General features: G+C 37.7%; 1 protein-coding gene across 1 annotated transcript; it reads left to right on the top strand.

The window, feature by feature from the left end:
- The first annotated feature begins 13296 nt into the window (after window positions 1-13296).
- LOC131702913 (cyclin-dependent kinase 9-like) lies at window positions 13297-19165 on the top strand. Its single transcript, XM_059005492.1, has 8 exons — window positions 13297-13429; window positions 13597-13710; window positions 14185-14266; window positions 14824-14914; window positions 16785-16951; window positions 17236-17407; window positions 17617-17765; window positions 17934-19165. Exons 1-8 carry the CDS (start codon window positions 13311-13313, stop codon window positions 18297-18299), a joined length of 1260 nt encoding a protein of 419 aa, XP_058861475.1. The 5' UTR covers window positions 13297-13310; the 3' UTR covers window positions 18300-19165.
- The last annotated feature ends 782 nt before the right edge of the window (window positions 19166-19947 follow it).

The raw sequence follows: 19947 nt of genomic DNA, 5'->3' as shown, positions 1-19947 counted from the left end.
ATGCAGATCTGGTTCTCCTCACAGAGCTTCTTCATCATGTAGTTGATGGTCTTTTTATTTGAGTAGCTCTTCTGGCTCTTCAGGGCCTTGCACTGGTAGGAGTCAGGCTTGCTTTAGTTCAGGTGGCTCCATTACTTCAAAGCTGTCTTTTGTACAGTGAGCAGTAAGGGAAGATGTCCTCACTCAGCTGTACAAGCATTGCCTGGAGCATTTCTGTGCAAATGCAAGATGTTTTCTACGTGTAAGATTTCTGTTGGACTTTTGTCCTAATTACTGTATTCACAATTTAGAGTGGGACCCCAAACTTCACTGCCCTACAAAAGGATTGGTTGTACAACTTGGTCAAAGAGTTTGAGCCAGACTTGTGATTGATGGCTTTAGGTCATACACCCGTTTCTTTATTGCATGAATGGCTCTGCTGGCTTTTTGTCTCAGTGCACAGACGGCTGGGTTAAAGCTCCCTGATGCACTCATCATTAGTCCCAGGTAGGTGTAATTTGTAGCTCTAATGTTTTGCCAGCAAGGGTGAACTGGTATTTATTTCCCTGTATCCTGGCTTTTTTTTGGAAAAACATAATTTTTGTTTTGTTCATGTTTATGTTTAAAGCCCAGGTTTCACAGTACTGCTCCAGCAGGTTCAAACTCTACTGCAGCCCGTGCTCTGTGGGAGATAACAGATGCAGATCGTCAGCATAGAGCAAGCATTTAATTTGAGTTTCCTCCAGTTACTCCTGGGACAGAGGACTGCTCCAGCACTGCAGCCAACTCATCCACATAGATGTTAAAGAGAGTTGGGCTCAGGTTACACCCTTGTCTCAGTCCCCTGCCCTGTGTGAAAAACTCTGTCCTTTTGTTCTTAATTTTGACACTGCTTTTATTTCCTGACTACATCGATTTAATAATATTGTACACCTTGCCCCCTATGCCACTTTGGAGGAGTTTGAAGAAGAGACCAGGGTGCCAGATTGAATAAAAGGCTTTTTTAAAGTCGATGAAACAAGCAAACACTTTTCCTTTGCTGGTCTGATTGATGTGCTTGTTAATAACGGCCTGCAGGGTGTAAATGTGGTCTGTAGTGCGGTGCTTTGGTAAGAAGCCTATCTGGCTTTTACTCAGCACGCTATGTTCTGTCAGAAAGTTCAGTATTTGAGTGTTAATAATACTGCAGAATACTTTCTGTAGTGGCTTCAAAACAGTGTTCCTATTAGCCACATCTATTAGACGCCAAAATACAGGTAAGCTATGGTTCCAACTCGTTTCCATTAACCCATGAATGCAATAAACAACTTGAGAGATTTCTTGTTTGCAATGATCACACATTTATTTTACTCACAAAGTCCAGTTTGGTTGTCACACAGTTCCAGGGTTAGATAATGAAGGCATTGATTGTTTCCAGGTTATTAAACATATTCCAGGATGATATTGATGGCAAAATAAACTCAAAACAGCACAAAAATGTGATCTAGTAAAATAGTAAATCAAAGGATATAATAAGAAACAAATAACACGGTAAACACGGATTAAACACAGTTCTATTCACACGGTTTAAAAACTGTAGCTCAGCTCGGCGTCTATCTCAGCCACCTGTAGAAAATTAGTGACGGCGCCATATTCCCAGTTAACCCCTTAAATATGGTTCTAAGTGGTAGTAACAAATGGCCAGCAGGGGTTTCCATAGACATAAACATATTTCATTTTCCTAATAATACCTACATACATTTCATACACAATTCTAATACATTTTCTTTTATGTCAAAAATGGCTCTTACACTTTCCCTAAGTTACTGTTTACACAGATACGCCTATAATTATTCAGGTCTAATCTGTCCCCATTTTTATAAATTGGTGTAATGAGCCCTTTGTTCCAGATCTCTGGGAAGCAGCCTGTGCTCAGAATGATGTTAAAGAGTTTCACCAGGGCCTCTTTGCTGATGCTGTCGAGGCCACAGGCTTTCCTGGCTCAGAGGGACTTCAGTTTGTCTGTCACCTCCTGCAGGGCGATTGGGGCATCTAGAGGTGATTGATTATCTTTAATAATTCTTTCCAGGTTTGCTAATGTATCAAGCAATTCATTTTGATTTAGAGTTAGATTATTTTTTGGGATTGGTTTGCTGTCTGTGCTTAGTCTGACGCCATAACTGCTGAGCGAGCTAGCGAGCAGACGAAGTATGAGAGGCGAGAAATTCTTAGAAATATTTTGACATATATCTTAATGATGTCAACAAAAACATCTTCTCAACAGCGATACACAAAAAATGTGAGGCAGAACCAGAACTGAAAGGTACATATACATGTTATTACTTATTACATCTTAGTTTTTCATTGTGCAATGGAAAATAGTAGTACATGAACATTCTGACTGAAGTGTTAGTAGGCCTACATTTTTAGCTTTATTATTTTCTGTAAAACACCGCCTCAACCAAAAGGCATAGTGATGACAGCTCAGAATGGTGGCAGTGTTTTTAGGAGGATTGCTTGTACGCTTAAAACTTTTATATTTCAATTTAATATCAACATCTAGCTTGGAATTTTTTTTATTAATAAAGTGTTACTATTTTTGTATACATATTTTATTTTTTAAAATTATAAAGGCTCAAAGTCCATAGAATGCAAAACTTAAGATGGCTGTTGGTAGAAAAAGCATGTGAATTTGGTGTCTTAAAACACAATTTTACATGAGTAAAACATATTTTTTTGGCATTCTGACTTCACGTATGTCAGGTACAAACTACATTTAATAACCTAATTTGTTTTTTGTTTGTTGAAATCTAAAATTACATTTGATCACCCTACTTAAGCAGCATACCTATGCCTTAATAATAATATTATTATTATTATTATTATTATTATTATTATTATTATTATTATTATTATTATTATTATCATTTTTTAAATGAATATATATAGAGAGAGAGAGTGAGAGAGAGAGAGAGAGAGAGAGAGAGAGAGAGAGAGAGAGAGAGAGAGAGGTTAGGGTTAATTAAGAATATAAATCAGTGAGGCCAAATAAAAAACAAATGGAAAACTTTTACTACAGAAATAAGACATCCAGGAAAAATTAAACAAGAAAGAAAGAGAAAGAAATAGAAAGAAAGAAAGAAAAAGACAAATTGAAATAAACAGAAAGAAAGAAAAAGAAAAGAACTGAAGAGGAAAATAAAAGGTAAGCCTTTTTAATACAACAAATTAACTAAAACCTAATAGCTAAAAACTCTGTTACTGAAAGCAGCTAAAAGCGGTTGGTATTTGGCAGTTGGTATTTGGCAGTTGGTCGGAATGGATAAATGTATCAATTTAGCCGTGCAGAATGGGAGGGGCCAGACTAGCAGTGTAATCCGATACCCTGATGAGGTCACCAGTGCAAAGGCAAAGAAGCTTTATAAGAACAAGCTAATGAAGGAGTCCCCAGAGACACTGATAGCAGACTGCAGCCTGGCTGGGGGCAAGAGGACCAAAACCAACCTGCTGTTCTATACAGAGCACCCCACTGCCTGGCACACAGCCCTCTGCACAGCACATAGTAATATCAAGCTGGGAGGGATTTGCAAAGGAAGGCAACTGCGTATAGGAGATGAAACTGACCCTGACAGCACAAGGCTCAGCATCAATGTGTATTATAATGGCACTATTATGATTCAGGGAACTGAGGCCAGCCTAGAACTATTCGAGAAAGATTTCCAGGCTCTAAAAGAACTGGCTGAGAAGGAGAAAAAAACCCCAGAGGTACTAGACCCAGATCAGCAACCAGCTCCCCACACCGCAGACACAGCCCCCTGTAGCCCCCACACTGCAGACACAGCCCCCTGCAGCCCCCACACTGCAGACACAGCCCCCTGCAGCCTATGCCTTAATAATATTAGCGTAATTATTATTATTATGATTTTTTAAATAAATATATATATATAGGGGACCTCAAATCGTGATGAAGATATGGGTTCCTTCACACGAGCCCCTTCAATTAAATGAAAGTCAAGTCACAAGTGCAGTTTAAAATGGCCTTTTTCAAAGCAGTTTTATTAAATGATAAAGTATAAAAAGAGCACCACAGGACTCTAATGTATCAGAAGAAAGTTAGAATTAGAGAGAAGGAAATGTCAGGTTTCTAGTTTAACAGGTGAGACTGAAGTTCAAAAAGAAACACCAAGTATTTTGGGTCTGTAGAGAGACTAAAACTATACAATAGGGTCTGTAGAGAGACTAAAACTATACAATAGGGTCTGTAGAGAGACTAAAACTATACAATAGGGTCTGTAGAGAGACTAAAACTATACAAAGACAACCTCACCACGGAGAGCATGGAAAAGGACACACAGGAAACGAGATAACTACCTGCGTCTCCAGCGCATGCAGGCCGTGGTGCGTTTGCACTTTATTGTCAAGTTACAGTGCAAAAGGCACATTCAATAATTAATATTCAATAATTAATTTAAATGTTGATTTAAATAGAGGGGAAAGTCGGTAATCATAGATAAATAACCAAATAAAAACAGTAAAGAAAGAGAAAATGATTGATAATCATAAATAAGCAAATAAACAGTAAGTAAACAACAGCAATAGGTCATTGTATTTATCTTGCTCTTATTGTATTATTACTTGTACTGTAACACTTGAAATGTATTTGCTTACGATTGTAAGTCGCCCTGGATAAGGGAGTCTGCTAACAAATAAAATAATAATAATAATAATAATAATAATAATAATAATAATAATAATAATAATAATAATAATAATAATAATAAAAAGTAAACAACAGCAATACATAATCAGCGCTCACCTCCTCGGCCAGGCTGGCGTGTTCATAAACAATAGCGTTCCCCACAGCTTGCCACAAAACAATAATTATTTAAACCAGTAGAAAACAATATGTGCGATTCTTTAAAAGGAAAACAAAAGCATACCTCAGGTAAGCTGTTAATATGCATACACGTTGGAGAAGTCTTGCACAGCTCACCTGACCGAACATGAATGTCTACAAACACTACAGCAGTGCTCGAGTCCTGGCGGAACGCACCGGAACCGAGGCTCTGCACTTTTTGAAACCTTTTCGAAAATAAATAGAAATCTTTTCTAGCAAACTATTTTGGAATTTGACCACACACCTGTGAAAATGCGTCAAAGAATATCGCCATCGCCTCGTTCTGGACGTTGAGACAGCAAACTCACGCTGAGTGCGGTTAGACTCAACCTCTGTGCGTGCTCATTGGAAAAGACAGTAACTGTGCGGATTGTACAGTATGTGCGTGTTTGTTATATAAATTCATGAAGACTTTTTATTTTTAGTTAACATATGTTTGAAACACTAGTCTTACCATATATTAAAGTTAAGAAAAGTACAATTTATTTTGGGTTCGTGACCAGACCACTGATTTTATATACACAATATTTATAAATTACAAAAGCAAATGTAAAAAGAAAAAAAAAACATAAGAAAATATTAATGTATTTAACTTTTACTCATTGTATACTGTGGGAAGAGGGATATCATTTTTGCTTCTATGCTAGTATGTGCTGACTGTGATTTACCCTTACAGTCGCTTCCCATATGCTTCTTGTTCAAGTTCTTATCTGCATGTGCCTGGTCCTGGGTTTTGTGCTCCTTGATCTTTGCCTAATCTTCAATTTTGAACAATAACAGTTGTTTTTAAAAAATGTGTTTTAATTTTTATTTTATTCAAGTTTTACATTTTATGAAGAGATAAGACAGTTAAAATAGTAAATGAATTTATTGAGAAGAAACGCAAGTTACAAATTACAGGTGGGCCTTGTACAGAAGCTGTTCAGAAAGACGTGATGCTGCATTATCGTGCATTTAATTTAATTTCCCTTTTTTTTAAATTCCGGCGGGGGCTAGGGACACCAAGACCCCCCCCCCCCCCCCCCGTAGTCTGTCCCTATGGTTCATATACAGGCCTTTTATAAGGATTAACTGCAGACGTATAGTGTTTGTGTACCAGTTTACTTGTCTTTGATCCAGGTTTACTTCCTGTGTTGTAATCCCAGTGTTTGCTTTCTTTCAGGCCCAAGATGAAAGTGGTCACTTTGCTAGTTTGCAGAAACGACGTGCAGGTCCTGAATTCAACCAGTTAGTCAATAAACACACTTTATAAAAACGTTCTCAAATGCCCAAACCGCTGCATTGAAATAATCCATTCCCAGCATAGGAGGGTTGTTGCTAGGGAGCCAATGTCACTGCCCTGTGACTTTTGCTTGTGTATTGCTTAAAAAAACGCATCAGCAAGTAGATATTTAATTTGCTTTGTGTTATTGTGCAATGCGTGTGTATATGATAACAGTACGATATGAATGCTTTGTTTTTATTTTAATTGTTCTGTATATTTTAGTTTGTGATGTGCTGTACAAAATAAACGAACAGTAATTCTAAGTGAAATTTGTCTATGTATAGTGCAGCTAGCCACTCGCAGTTAGTCTGTAAAAATGGGGAGCCAACTCCAGGACCGTGAAATATCGGAATCCGCAGTATAGTGAGGGACGATATAAGGAGGGGTGGGTACCAGAAAGTCCAACTCGACCGTCCTGCGGGACCCGACGCAGGGTTGCCAGATTTCTGCAGGGTTTATAGCCCAAAGTCACTTCAAAATAGCCCAAAAATAGCCCAATTAATTGTTTTAACTGAAGCAAGCTTATTATTAACACGTAGGCCCATGCATATAAAAAAATAAATAAATCAAAAGCTTTCGTAAGAAAAGATACCTAGTATACATTTTATAAAAACTGCAAGCCCCAGTACAGCTCATCCCACGTCACTATCAACAAATTCGTACCGATGATCTGAAGGATCAAATCAACATTCATACCAGGCCAGCAACCGAATTACAGCGCAATCCGGCTTTATTGAAATACTTATGCTGGTACTGTATCCCAAACAATATTGCAAACATGAAAACAGTTAAATCTTTTAAAGATACCACAAATCTAATTACATTACCAACCTGCGACTCCTTAATATTTCCCGCGGCTGTGTTTTTGAAGTAGCCCAATACCGCGGGCAAACCGCGGACCCAGCAACACTGACCCGACGCTACAATCTCTGTCCCTCTCTCTCTCTAGATATTGTAGCGTCGAGTCCCGCAGGACTGCCGAGATGGACTTTCTGGTGCTGCATTGAACTGCTGGGGGGCGGGATTTCTGTTTTTTTTTTTTTTTTTTTTTTTGGGGGGGGGGGGGATTTGTGTTGTTTTTCTTTGGGGGGGGGGGGTTTGTGTTGTTTTTTTCTGGGGGGGGGGGGGCGGGATTTGTGTTGTTAATAGTGTATATGGTGTTCACTGTCTGTCTGTCTGTGTGTGTAGCTGCTGCAGCCCGGTTCCAAACGGGTCCACTCTTTCCTGCCTGCTGAGTCTATAAGTGCAGTGAGTGTATGCTGAGAGAGTGGCAGCGAGTACAGCGAGAGAGAGCTATCTTATGCAATCCATTTTATTACCTGCTTTTTGAACCAACGGCACTTTTAAGTGCCAGCCCACAGCTAGTGCAATAAACGGGACTAGTTGTGGGCCGTTTATTACTAGAAATCTTTTGCAGTGTCCTTTCTTCCCGCTGAACCCGTGGCAAGCTGCCATCATTATATACAGTATGTATATATATATATATATATATATATATATATATATATATATATATATATATATATATTATTTGTTTATTTAGCAGATGCCTTTATCCAAGGCAACTTACAGAGACTAGGGTGTGTGAACTATGCAGCAGCTGCAGAGTCACTTACAACTACGTCTCACCCGAAAGACGGAGCACAAGGAGGTTAAGTGACTTGCTCAGGGTCACACAATGAGTCAGTGGCTGAGGTGGGATTTGAACCGGGGACCTCCTGGTTACAAGCCCTTTTCTTTAATCACTGGACCACACCGCCTCTTGTATTACATGAAGGCCAGTATACACTAAGTATACAGGCGCATCACACAGAGCGAGGCAATCCACACACAGGAGGAGGGAGGGCGGGCGCGAACTCGGGACCTCTCGCACTGAAGCATAGCGCCGATACCGCTGTACAAAAGAACCGGCTCCTACCAGACCTATTGCTGCCTTACCCCGTGCACGCTACAATATGATGACTAAAGGAAGATTTCCAGATAATTGAAAAAAAATCACAAAATAAAAGCTGCAATGTGTAATGTAATTTACATACCGGTGTGAGTATTGATGTAAACAACACACTTTATAGTAACATTAGAGACATTTAATTTCCAGAAATGTGGTGCATTGCACGTACCAGGCTACTGCTTGATAATATATGTGTTGTTACGTCATGTCAATTTTCATTCAAATAAGACAGATTTTCATAACTTAAATGATTTTGTACCTTTCAATGTGTATTATAAATGAGTATATTTCTCATAGTATATTTGTTGCTTAGTTCAAAACATTGTGACTTTTCAATTAAATATCTAATCAAACAAGGCCTTTTTTTCTTACAATTCATAATAAATGCTCTAATTTTCATACTTAATAGTACTGTTCATGCAACTATGCACCATACTGGCAAGACAATTGTTTAACCTTCAATGTGCGCTAATATGCATGAAAAGAAGAGTGTGTGTGTATATTTCATGACATAGCCTGTGAATGCCTACTTGTGCCACTCTGCAATCTACTTTATGTTGTAGAGGAATGCTCAAGCTTTAAAATGATACCCTGAATATCAATTTAAGGTACGCTGTTTTTTGTCCTTGAGTAAATTGAATATCAATTTAAGGTATGCTGTTTTTTGTCCTTGAGTAAATTGAATTTCAATTTAAGGTACGCTGTTTTTTGTCCTTGAGTAAATTGAATTTCAATTTAAGGTACACTGTTTTTTGTCCTTGAGTAAATTGAATTTCAATTTAAGGTACGCTGTTTTTTGTCCTTGAGTAAATTGAATTTCAATTTAAGGTACGCTGTTTTTTGTCCTTGAGTAAATTGAATTTCAGTTTAAGATACGCTGTTTGTTGTCCTTGAGTAAATTGAATTTCAATTTAAGGTACGCTGTTTTTTTGTCCTTGAGTAAATTGAATTTCAATTTAAGGTACGCTGTTTTTTGTCCTTGAGTAAATTGAATTTCAGTTTAAGGTACGCTGTTTGTTGTCCTTGAGTAAATTGAATTTCAATTTAAGGTACGTTGTTTTTTGTCCTTGAGTAAATTGAATTTCAATTTAAGGGACGCTGTTTTTTGTCCTTGAGTAAATTGAATTTCAATTTAAGGTACGCTGTTTTTTGTCCTTGAGTAAATTGAATTTCAATTTAAGGTACGCTGTTTTTTGTCCTTGAGTAAATTGAATTTCAATTTAAGGTACGCTGTTTTTTGTCCTCGAGTAAATTGAATTTCAATTTAAGGTACGCTGTTTTTTTGTCCTTGAGTAAATTGAATTTCAGTTTAAGGTATGCTGTTTTTTGTCCTTGAGTAAATTGAATTTCAATTTAAGGTACGCTGTTTTTTGTTTGAGTAAATTGAATTTCAATTTAAGGTACGCTGTTTTTTGTCCTTGAGTAAATTGAATTTCAATTTAAGGTACGCTGTTTTTTGTCCTTGAGTAAATTGAATTTCAATTTAAGGTACGCTGTTTTTTGTCCTTGAGTAAATTGAATTTCAGTTTAAGGTACGCTGTTTGTTGTCCTTGAGTAAATTGAATTTCAATTTAAGGTACGCTGTTTTTTTGTCCTTGAGTAAATTGAATTTCAATTTTAAGGTACGCTGTTTTTTGTCCTTGAGTAAATTGAATTTCAATTTAAGGTACGCTGTTTTTTTGTCCTTGAGTAAATTGAATTTCAATTTAAGGTACGCTGTTTTTTGTCCTTGAGTAAATTGAATTTCAGTTTAAGGTACGCTGTTTTTTGTCCTTGAGTAAATTGAATTTCAGTTTAAGGTACGCTGTTTTTTTGTCCTTGAGTAAATTGAATTTCAATTTAAGGTACGCTGTTTTTTTGTCCTTGAGTAAATTGAATTTCAATTTAAGGTACGCTGTTTTTTTTTCCTTGAGTAAATTGAATTTCAGTTTAAGGTACGCTGTTTTTTGTCCTTGAGTAAATTGAATTTCAATTTAAGGTACGCTGTTTTTTTGTCCTTGAGTAAATTGAATTTCAGTTTAAGGTACGCTGTTTTTTGTCCTTGAGTAAATTGAATTTCAATTTAAGGTACGCTGTTTGTTGTCCTTGAGTAAATTGAATTTCAATTTAAGGTACGCTGTTTTTTTGTCCTTGAGTAAATTGAATTTCAATTTAAGGTACGCTGTTTGTTGTCCTTGAGTAAATTGAATTTCAATTTAAGGTACGCTGTTTTTTTGTCCTTGAGTAAATTGAATTTCAGTTTAAGGTACGCTGTTTTTTGTCCTTGAGTAAATTGAATTTCAATTTAAGGTACGCTGTTTGTTGTCCTTGAGTAAATTGAATTTCAATTTAAGGTACGCTGTTTTTTTGTCCTTGAGTAAATTGAATTTCAGTTTAAGGTACGCTGTTTTTTGTCCTTGAGTAAATTGAATTTCAGTTTAAGGTACGCTGTTTGTTGTCCTTGAGTAAATTGAATTTCAATTTACGGTACGCTGTTTTTTGTCCTTGAGTAAATTGAATTTCAATTTAAGGTACGCTGTTTTTTGTCCTTGAGTAAATTGAATTTCAATTTAAGGTACGCAGTTTTTTTGTCCTTGAGTTAATTGAATTTCAATTTAAGGTACGCTGTTTTTGGTCCTTGAGTAAATTGAATTTCAGTTTAAGGTACGCTGTTTTTTGTCCTTGAGTACATTGAATTTCAATTTAAGGTACGCTGTTTTTTTGTCCTTGAGTAAATTGAATTTCAATTTAAGGTACGCTGTTTTTTTGTCCTTGAGTAAATTGAATTTCAATTTAAGGTACGCTGTTTTTTGTCCTTGAGTAAATTGAATTTCAATTTAAGGTACGCTGTTTGTTGTCCTTGAGTAAATTGAATTTCAATTTAAGGTACGCTGTTTTTTTGTCCTTGAGTAAATTGAATTTCAATTTAAGGTACGCTGTTTGTTGTCCTTGAGTAAATTGAATTTCAATTTAAGGTACGCTGTTTTTTGTCCTTGAGTAAATTGAATTTCAATTTAAGGTACGCTGTTTTTTGTCCTTGAGTAAATTGAATTTCAATTTAAGGTACGCTGTTTGTTGTCCTTGAGTAAATTGAATTTCAATTTAAGGTACGCTGTTTTTTGTCCTTGAGTAAATTGAATTTCAGTTTAAGGTACGCTGTTTTTTGTCCTTGAGTAAATTGAATTTCAATTTAAGGTACGCTGTTTTTTGTCCTTGAGTAAATTGAATTTCAATTTAAGGTATGCTGTTTTTTGTCCTTGAGTAAATTGAATTTCAATTTAAGGTACGCTGTTTTTTGTCCTTGAGTAAATTGAATTTCAATTTAAGGTATGCTGTTTTTTGTCCTTGAGTAAATTGAATTTCAATTTAAGGTACGCTGTTTTTTGTCCTTGAGTAAATTGAATTTCAGTTTAAGGTACGCTGTTTGTTGTCCTTGAGTAAATTGAATTTCAATTTACGGTACGCTGTTTTTTGTCCTTGAGTAAATTGAATTTCAATTTAAGGTACGCTGTTTTTTGTCCTTGAGTAAATTGAATTTCAATTTAAGGTACGCAGTTTTTTTGTCCTTGAGTTAATTGAATTTCAATTTAAGGTACGCTGTTTTTGGTCCTTGAGTAAATTGAATTTCAGTTTAAGGTACGCTATTTTTTGTCCTTGAGTACATTGAATTTCAATTTAAGGTACGCTGTTTTTTTGTCCTTGAGTAAATTGAATTTCAATTTAAGGTACGCTGTTTTTTTGTCCTTGAGTAAATTGAATTTCAATTTAAGGTACGCTGTTTTTTGTCCTTGAGTAAATTGAATTTCAATTTAAGGTACGCTGTTTGTTGTCCTTGAGTAAATTGAATTTCAATTTAAGGTACGCTGTTTTTTTGTCCTTGAGTAAATTGAATTTCAATTTAAGGTACGCTGTTTGTTGTCCTTGAGTAAATTGAATTTCAATTTAAGGTACGCTGTTTTTTGTCCTTGAGTAAATTGAATTTCAATTTAAGGTACGCTGTTTTTTGTCCTTGAGTAAATTGAATTTCAATTTAAGGTACGCTGTTTGTTGTCCTTGAGTAAATTGAATTTCAATTTAAGGTACGCTGTTTTTTGTCCTTGAGTAAATTGAATTTCAGTTTAAGGTACGCTGTTTTTTGTCCTTGAGTAAATTGAATTTCAATTTAAGGTACGCTGTTTTTTGTCCTTGAGTAAATTGAATTTCAATTTAAGGTACGCTGTTTTGTTGTTAATAGATGATTTTTTTGTTAATAGATGCGTTTCCATTATATTATTTACTTTTTGTTACTTTCACCTCTCGTATATTTATTGTTTAGATGTAACAACCTATATTTAAAAAATAATAATTTAAATGATGGTTAAACATGGTTTAAACTTAACTTAATGTTAAGAATATTAATAATTACACACTTTGTAGAAAAGACAGGCAGATGACTTGCACACGCCTGGACTTGCACCCAGTCATAGCTTGTTTAGAGCGATGTTTGTGCGCATGAACCACAGAACTGGACAGTGCTCAGAATATAGCCTTTTTCATAATAATTACGTACTGTCATAATTTGCTAGTGAGGCTGTTTTCTTGAGACCTTGCGCAAATGTTAAATCTACTTCAAAAGTTTGATGCATTTTTTTTAACAAAGCGAAAATTTGCAAAAAACAGCATTTTTTTCACGGCTCCATTGACTTCATAGACAATATTCTCCCGAGCTCTCTCTGTATACCAGAATCGGCGGAGTCGATTAGCTTTGAATGATCCTTTGGCTGCCCGGACACAGATGCCAGTTCCCGGACAGGTGGCAGCGCTATTTACAATACTGTGACGCATGGAACTGCACTTTTGTATTGTGAACGTAGTGCTGCAGTTGTTCGGAAATTTGCAAAGTATTGTTTACAAAAAAATATACTTTAATTGTACTTACTATACTCTAGTTATATTTAAATTGCTGTTTCACATTGCAACCTAAAACATACAATTTTAAAATAAATTAATTATAATATGGTATCAGTCTTTTTGTTTAATTTTAAAATCAGTCCAAAAACTTAGAAACGCTGTAAAATTCATACACTGGCTAGTATTATTATTAATATAGGCATATGCTGGCAGATATTTTAGGTACTGCAGAAAAAAAGGGGGTTATCACCTGGAAACACATAATAACAGAAATAAATCTTAAAAACGTGTTTGTATTTTGAACATTTTTTAATGTATGCCTCGTGTTTTACTTTAAAATATAATCACAAAAAAAAATACACTTATCACACATGAACAAACGGAACGATAAAAAAAGAACCACAACTCCCAGAAGACGTCGGTGGAAAAAAAAACGAACAACATCCAGGATGCAGCGAGAGCGGACCGGAAGCTCCGGTGGCGCTGAGAAGTAAGTATTGTAAACCAAAAATGAAATCATGCTGTTTTTGTCTACATTTTGTTTGTTAATGGACTTAATTTCTGTGTGTTATATACAGTAGAAGCCTTACATGGGCTTGCAAGTGATTTGTATGCTAAGTGTCGTGTGCTCTGTTGCCTGTGCCCCATGTCTCACAGGCCCGACCGGGAGGCCGCCATCATGTCTAAATACTACGATGGAGTTGAGTTCCCTTTCTGCGATGAGTTCTCCAAGTACGAGAAGCTCGCCAAGATCGGACAGGGCACCTTTGGGTAAGAGGAAGACGCACTGAAACGATAATGGTGTCATTTGGTACGTGGCTAGTACGAACTGGACAGTGGGGAGTTAAAGACGTAGGCAACACAAGCAATTTCAGACTGTCGCCGGAGGGGAATGAAGTGGCTTGGTGTAAAACAAAGAAAGGTGTACGTATTAGTTACAGATTGAAAACGGGCTGGATCTTGTTCCCCATACGACGAGAAAAGAACACATTTAGTCTCGAGAGACTATACATTTGTAATCTCTTCCCATTTAAATAAAGTCATGTATCCTACTACTATACAGCAAGTGAGCAAATAAGGAACCAAACTCTTTTCAGCACAGTAATGTAAACGTGAATTTTAAAAGTCCTCGTTTATAGTACTTTAGGTAGGACAACTGATGAGCAATTAGCAGTTAGGGTTAACAAAACAGGAACATTGTATTATTAAACTGCTTTAGTAATCACAAACCGCTTCTGCCTCCAGGGAGGTGTTTAAAGCCAAGCACCGTCAGACTGGCAAGAAAGTTGCACTGAAGAAAGTGCTGATGGAAAATGAGAAAGAAGGGGTAAGGATGTTGAACTATTCACAGGACCCAAGTGGTAAGGATGCTGAACTATTGACAGGACCAAGGTGGTCATTCTTGACTTCTTGCTGTGGTGCGTGCTCAGATGCATTCTTACTATTGTCCATACTTTATTTCCACTTTGACTGTAGTAAGGTTGATGAAAGTCCATGGTTTCCTCTGCTTATTTATCAATTCCCTGTGTTCCAGTTAATAGGACCTCGTCTGACCCTTCAGTGTTTCCTACGCAAGTGTAATAATTGTGTAGGGTTCTATTACTTGAACTTGTCTTTTAGTGTTTGGGCAAGAAGATTTGGCTTTATTATCTGTGTTAAAATAAAAACAAATATTTAAAAAAACGCAGAACAAAAAGGGAGTTGCAAGAATTTTGTGAGTGGTGAGAAAATGTTGGTTAAAACATTGGTTATTGCACCTTTTTAAAGGGGTAATTGCAGTCAGATTTATATAATAAACTGTCCTGGTTAAATGATTTAAACAAAATGAGCACAGTCCTCTTATAAATCCCTGTCTGCCTGTCTCTAATCTGCGGTTTGTTTCAGTTTCCAATAACTGCCTTGAGAGAGATCAAGATCCTCCAACTTCTGAAGCATGAGAATGTGGTGAACCTGATTGAGATCTGTAGAACCAAAGGTGAGCAACTGGCAGCACACCTAGGGGTGGGAGAGGTGACCATGTGCAGGGTCTGTGTCTGAGGTGCTGGCTTGTTGAGGATACTCTACTCTTATTGATTTGTCTAGATCAGTGGTGGCCAATCCACCAAACACTGCGATCCATTCTGGTGGATCTCAACACGCTTCGCCATCCACCAGTAAGCTATGACCAACAATTATTAGCAGGATTTAATATGTGTATAAAACGTAAGATAGCAGTAACAAAACAACCACAACAACGAAAATGTAACAAATGCACAATCAAAGCATGTTAAGCCTAGATAGTTATAAAACAGAAACTTACCAGCATTTTTCATCTGGTGTAGGCTGGGCTCTATGCTAACATTTTAGGCACATGTGCACCTAAAAAATTTAGGGGCACACAAAAAATATACAATTTTGCTCAAATTTATTGTTGAATATCTACAAATCTTTTTTCTCCTTCCTTTTTTTACATAACACTTGTGCAGTTCAATACTTTTGCATCAACAACATTTTTTAACTGCCTGGTAGCATCTTCCTCAGAATGTGCTACTTGCCTGTTTGTGGTAGTAGAATGTTCTTGCTGATGCTTCTGGATGTATACCTCTCTGCACATTGCGTGCCGTTTTGAAGCACTGTGGTAATATATTTTCATGTTTGAACTCCTGGCTCCCTGTTAAAAATGCAGTCTTGCCTGCCATCAGTTCCCCTGCATCCTGACAAAACGTGCAAAACATGGATTATTTTTAACATTGTCAAACTTAAGCCAGGGAAAATCGTTTGGCCACTGTTGGTTGAACTACTTACAACTTCTGACATACCTTCATTGCTAATTTCTTGTAAAGACACCAACATAGCTGAATTTTGTTCATCGCAGTTTTCTTTTGTTTGAAACCTCTCCAGTCACATGAAAATAATTTATTTCCTCATCTTAGTTTGACAAGTTTTCAAACTGTCTGGAAACAAGTAGCCATCACACTGATAAAGCAGTGAAACTGGCAGTGGACACCAATAAAATACATTCCCGAGTACATTACGATTGAGAATATAGATCGGACTGTGAGGTGGTTGTTTTGTTTTTGTTTTGTTTTATACTTTCAGCTGAATAAAAAATAAGGTTTATTTTTTATAGTAAATCTTTAGGAATTTCTAGTTGTACACGTTCGACTAAATTAAAATGTACGTTCGCACAACCATTTATTTATTTAGTCTCCATAATCAGAAACTGTCGGGATATTTTCATCTGTGCTAGTGGACGACACAGAAGGCTCTCCCCATCAACTGTAACAAAAACTGTTGTGTGCTTATATGTTAGTGCTTGTTCTGATTTGTCCCGAGATCCACCAAAACTCTTTTGCGATCCACGTACTCGCCACCACTGGTCTAGACTGAAGTAAAAGGGGACAATAACTTAGGGCACACTACTGGGTTCAAAACACTTAACCCAACATAATGACAAATGCTGTTTTCTGGAAATATGAAATACATTTTAAACTGTAATGTGTCCCAAACATATCCTGACTCCTGAACTACAACAGACTAGTCAAACCAGCTCCTTACTATTCTTATGTTTTACAGAAAATTAAAAAATTAACAATTTAAAGAAAAAAGAATGTTAAAAGTAACATTTGGCAATATAGGTTTTCTGGTTACTGTGTAGAAAGCAGTGGGTTTGAATAGCTTGGTAACTGGTAGTGAGGCTTGAGACTGTAGTCTCTTCAAGTAAGGCAAAGTGTATAAGAAAATCAAGTCGACTAACGTTCAGTTTAGTACCTTCTTCATCATTACGCTGATGAAGAGACTAGAATCCCTGTATTGTTAAAAACCAGATTCCGATCATTGTGTGTAACCTTCACTTCATCCTGCAGCCACCCAGTACAATCGCTACAAGGGAAGCATCTACCTGGTGTTTGACTTCTGTGAACACGATTTGGCAGGGCTGCTCAGCAATGCCAATGTCAAGTTCACCCTAGCGGAGATCAAGAAAGTCATGCAGATGCTGTTGAATGGGCTGTACTATATCCACAGGAATAAGGTGAGGCCATGCTAACCAGTTTAATTCTGATGGACTATGATGGGGATTGGGGGAGGCGGGGGGGGTTGTGTCAAACACCAGAGAAGAGAAAACCATCCAATGATAACATTTAGATTCAGACAGGAACTCAGAAATCTGTATCAACCAGGGGAGTTTGACTGCAACTATTTTTTATTACACAACCTTTAAAGAAAGAAAGTAAAATGAGACCTCTTGTCAGAGGCACTGAAAAGGTTATAGTGGTCTTTACAGTGTGCAGATCAGTGTACTCTGTCCCCCTGCAGATTCTGCATCGAGACATGAAAGCTGCAAACGTCCTGATCACACGAGACGGAGTCCTGAAGCTGGCAGATTTTGGACTGGCCCGAGCCTTCAGCCTAGCAAAGAACAGTCAGCCTAACCGCTACACTAACCGCGTGGTCACTCTGTGGTACCGGCCCCCGGAGCTGCTATTGGGTAAGAAACATTTTGGAACAACAGTCAATATTTAAAGATGAACTCCCTCCCTTATAAATTACTTGAGGACCATTCTATGAAAAAGGATATTACACTAAGTCCTAGATATCAGAAGAGGTAAGACAGATTTTTTCATGATTGTCTACAATACACAGATGATTGATGGTCCCCGCTGCTGTGTTTTAGAGCTGTTTCTCTTCTCTCTTCAGGGGAGCGAGACTATGGCCCCCCCATTGACCTGTGGGGAGCAGGCTGCATCACGGCAGAGATGTGGACCCGCAGCCCCATCATGCAGGGCAACACAGAGCAGCACCAGCTCACACTCATCAGCCAGCTCTGTGGCTCCGTCACTCCTGAGGTAGGGTAGCACACATGGGAAAGACTACATTTTTAATTATGTAAATGATACTATTTCTAGTATCACATGCTTTTGTGAGTTGGATGTAATTTTCACCCCTGTCTGATTCAATGCACACATAATAAAGTGGCAGTGTACAATGATTTAAGGAGTCTGTTTTCTCCACAGGTGTGGCCCAACGTTGATAAGTACGAGCTGTACCAAAAGCTGGAGCTTCCCAAGGGTCAGAAGCGGAAGGTGAAGGACCGGCTCAAGGCCTATGTGAAGGACCCCTATGCCCTGGACCTGATCGACAAGCTCCTGGTCCTAGACCCATCCCAGCGAGTGGATAGTGATGACGCCCTCAACCACGACTTCTTCTGGTCCGATCCCATGCCCTCCGACCTCAAGAACATGCTCTCCACACACAACCAATCAATGTTTGAGTACCTGGCCCCACCCAGACGCAGGGGCGGACATGTGCCCCAGCAGCAGGCCAATCAGAACAGGAACCCGGCCACCACCAATCAGACAGAATTTGACCGAGTATTTTGATTGGCTAATCAGTGCAGAAAATCCAACCCGCCTCTCGTCCCGTTGTCTTGAGAGTTTGATTAGGCACCTGGAAGGGGTTGAATGATTTTAGGGTACTTCATAAAACCTTTTTAGTACTATCAGTCTAAAAGTGCAATTCAGCCTTGCTTTAATGAGGTACAGGTTTTCACATTAAGGTAGGTTTGTGAGATAGGTCACTCTGTTTGGCTTTCTGAAGAACTTTTCCCTCTTGATTTACTGTACCTTCTTGGTTTTAGACAAAAGGTTAATACATTTTCCCATGCAAAGGATAGGTTTCCTATAGAGGTCTCCCTTGCTTTGGCCCAAGGCTATTTATTTCAGATGATCAGTTGGGTAGAGGCAGAGAACAGGAGATGAAGAGATCTTAGCAGGAGCCCACGTGTCTCCAGGACAGGGGTAGTGGCTGTGGGACAGCCTGCTTCTGCTCCTGAATCAGAAGGGTGAACTGGCCAAAACTGCCCAAAAAGGCTTTTTATTTTATTTCAAATAGATAGCTGTAACTGATTGATTGTTCAGTTGTAATGTCTGTTTTTTTATAGGGATAAAGTTTAATAATCTGAGCAGATTTCAGGAACAGGGACCACTTTATAGTTTGGGGGATGTGTTCAGTGGACGAGCACTTCCAGTGCGCACCCCTTTGGAGGACTTGAAACTTCAGGTAGTCTGTTTGACAGCTAGATGTTTTTTTGGTTTTTTTTGGTGATGCTATACAAGAACTGGTAACAAGATGTTGTTTTTTAACATTGTACAGCAATGTTGATATGAATGTAGTGTTATTATATTGGTGTGTTCCTGTACTCCATGCTATGTATGGTATGTATAATAATAAAACCCGTTTGTTCTGATCTCAGCTCTTTTTGACTCGTATTATTCTGAATACCCAACCCTACAGCTTTTACAAGTCCATGACAGCTTTGCAAATATATAGGTACAATAATTGAAATGTTATTGTTGTTTAATAATGACACCTGTTATGAGTATGAATCTTGATTTAAGACTCTGTGACAGACTGGCTCGCAGTGGTGACGTCACGGACCAGGAAGTAGAAACCAAAACAATGGATGGGCGGTTGAAGCTGAGTGCAATGGCACTCAGCGTATTTATTAACCACTGGACCACCAAGCCTCTATAAATATTCAAGATATCTTACAATGCAATTTGATATATCCTAAATGGTAATGAAAAATATTAGAGCAACTCTCACTGTAATTTCAGGTCGCCACTGATAGCCAATCAGAACACTACCTTTATTCAGAACTATTTTAGACATCATGCAAGATAATTTGTGCCAGAATATCCTAATTATATTGTTAAACTGCTGGTTTAATGTCTTTTCTGTTTGAAAATGTGATTGAGCGGGCGACAATGTGACCTGTTACATAGAGCTGGTCACCAGGGTTATTTACACAGACTGAGGGATCTTTAAAGTGTGTAAAGCACACAGCTGACACACAGATCAGTGGGAGAGGAAGAGCAATGCAGTGTCATTGCTGTTCATTGGGGTTACCAGAGACAGAGAGTGCATCTCACTGCAGTGCTAGCCAGGGGCACTTTGGAGTGTTTTTCACATTCCAGACATTCATCCCAGTTCTTTGAGAAGTGAACTTTTCAAGGATTTTGTGATTGT

Source organism: Acipenser ruthenus, chromosome 31, assembly GCF_902713425.1.
Source record: "Acipenser ruthenus chromosome 31, fAciRut3.2 maternal haplotype, whole genome shotgun sequence".
In the NCBI taxonomy this organism is placed as follows: Eukaryota; Metazoa; Chordata; class Actinopteri; order Acipenseriformes; family Acipenseridae; genus Acipenser; species Acipenser ruthenus.
This window is presented reverse-complemented; position numbering and strand designations above follow the sequence as displayed.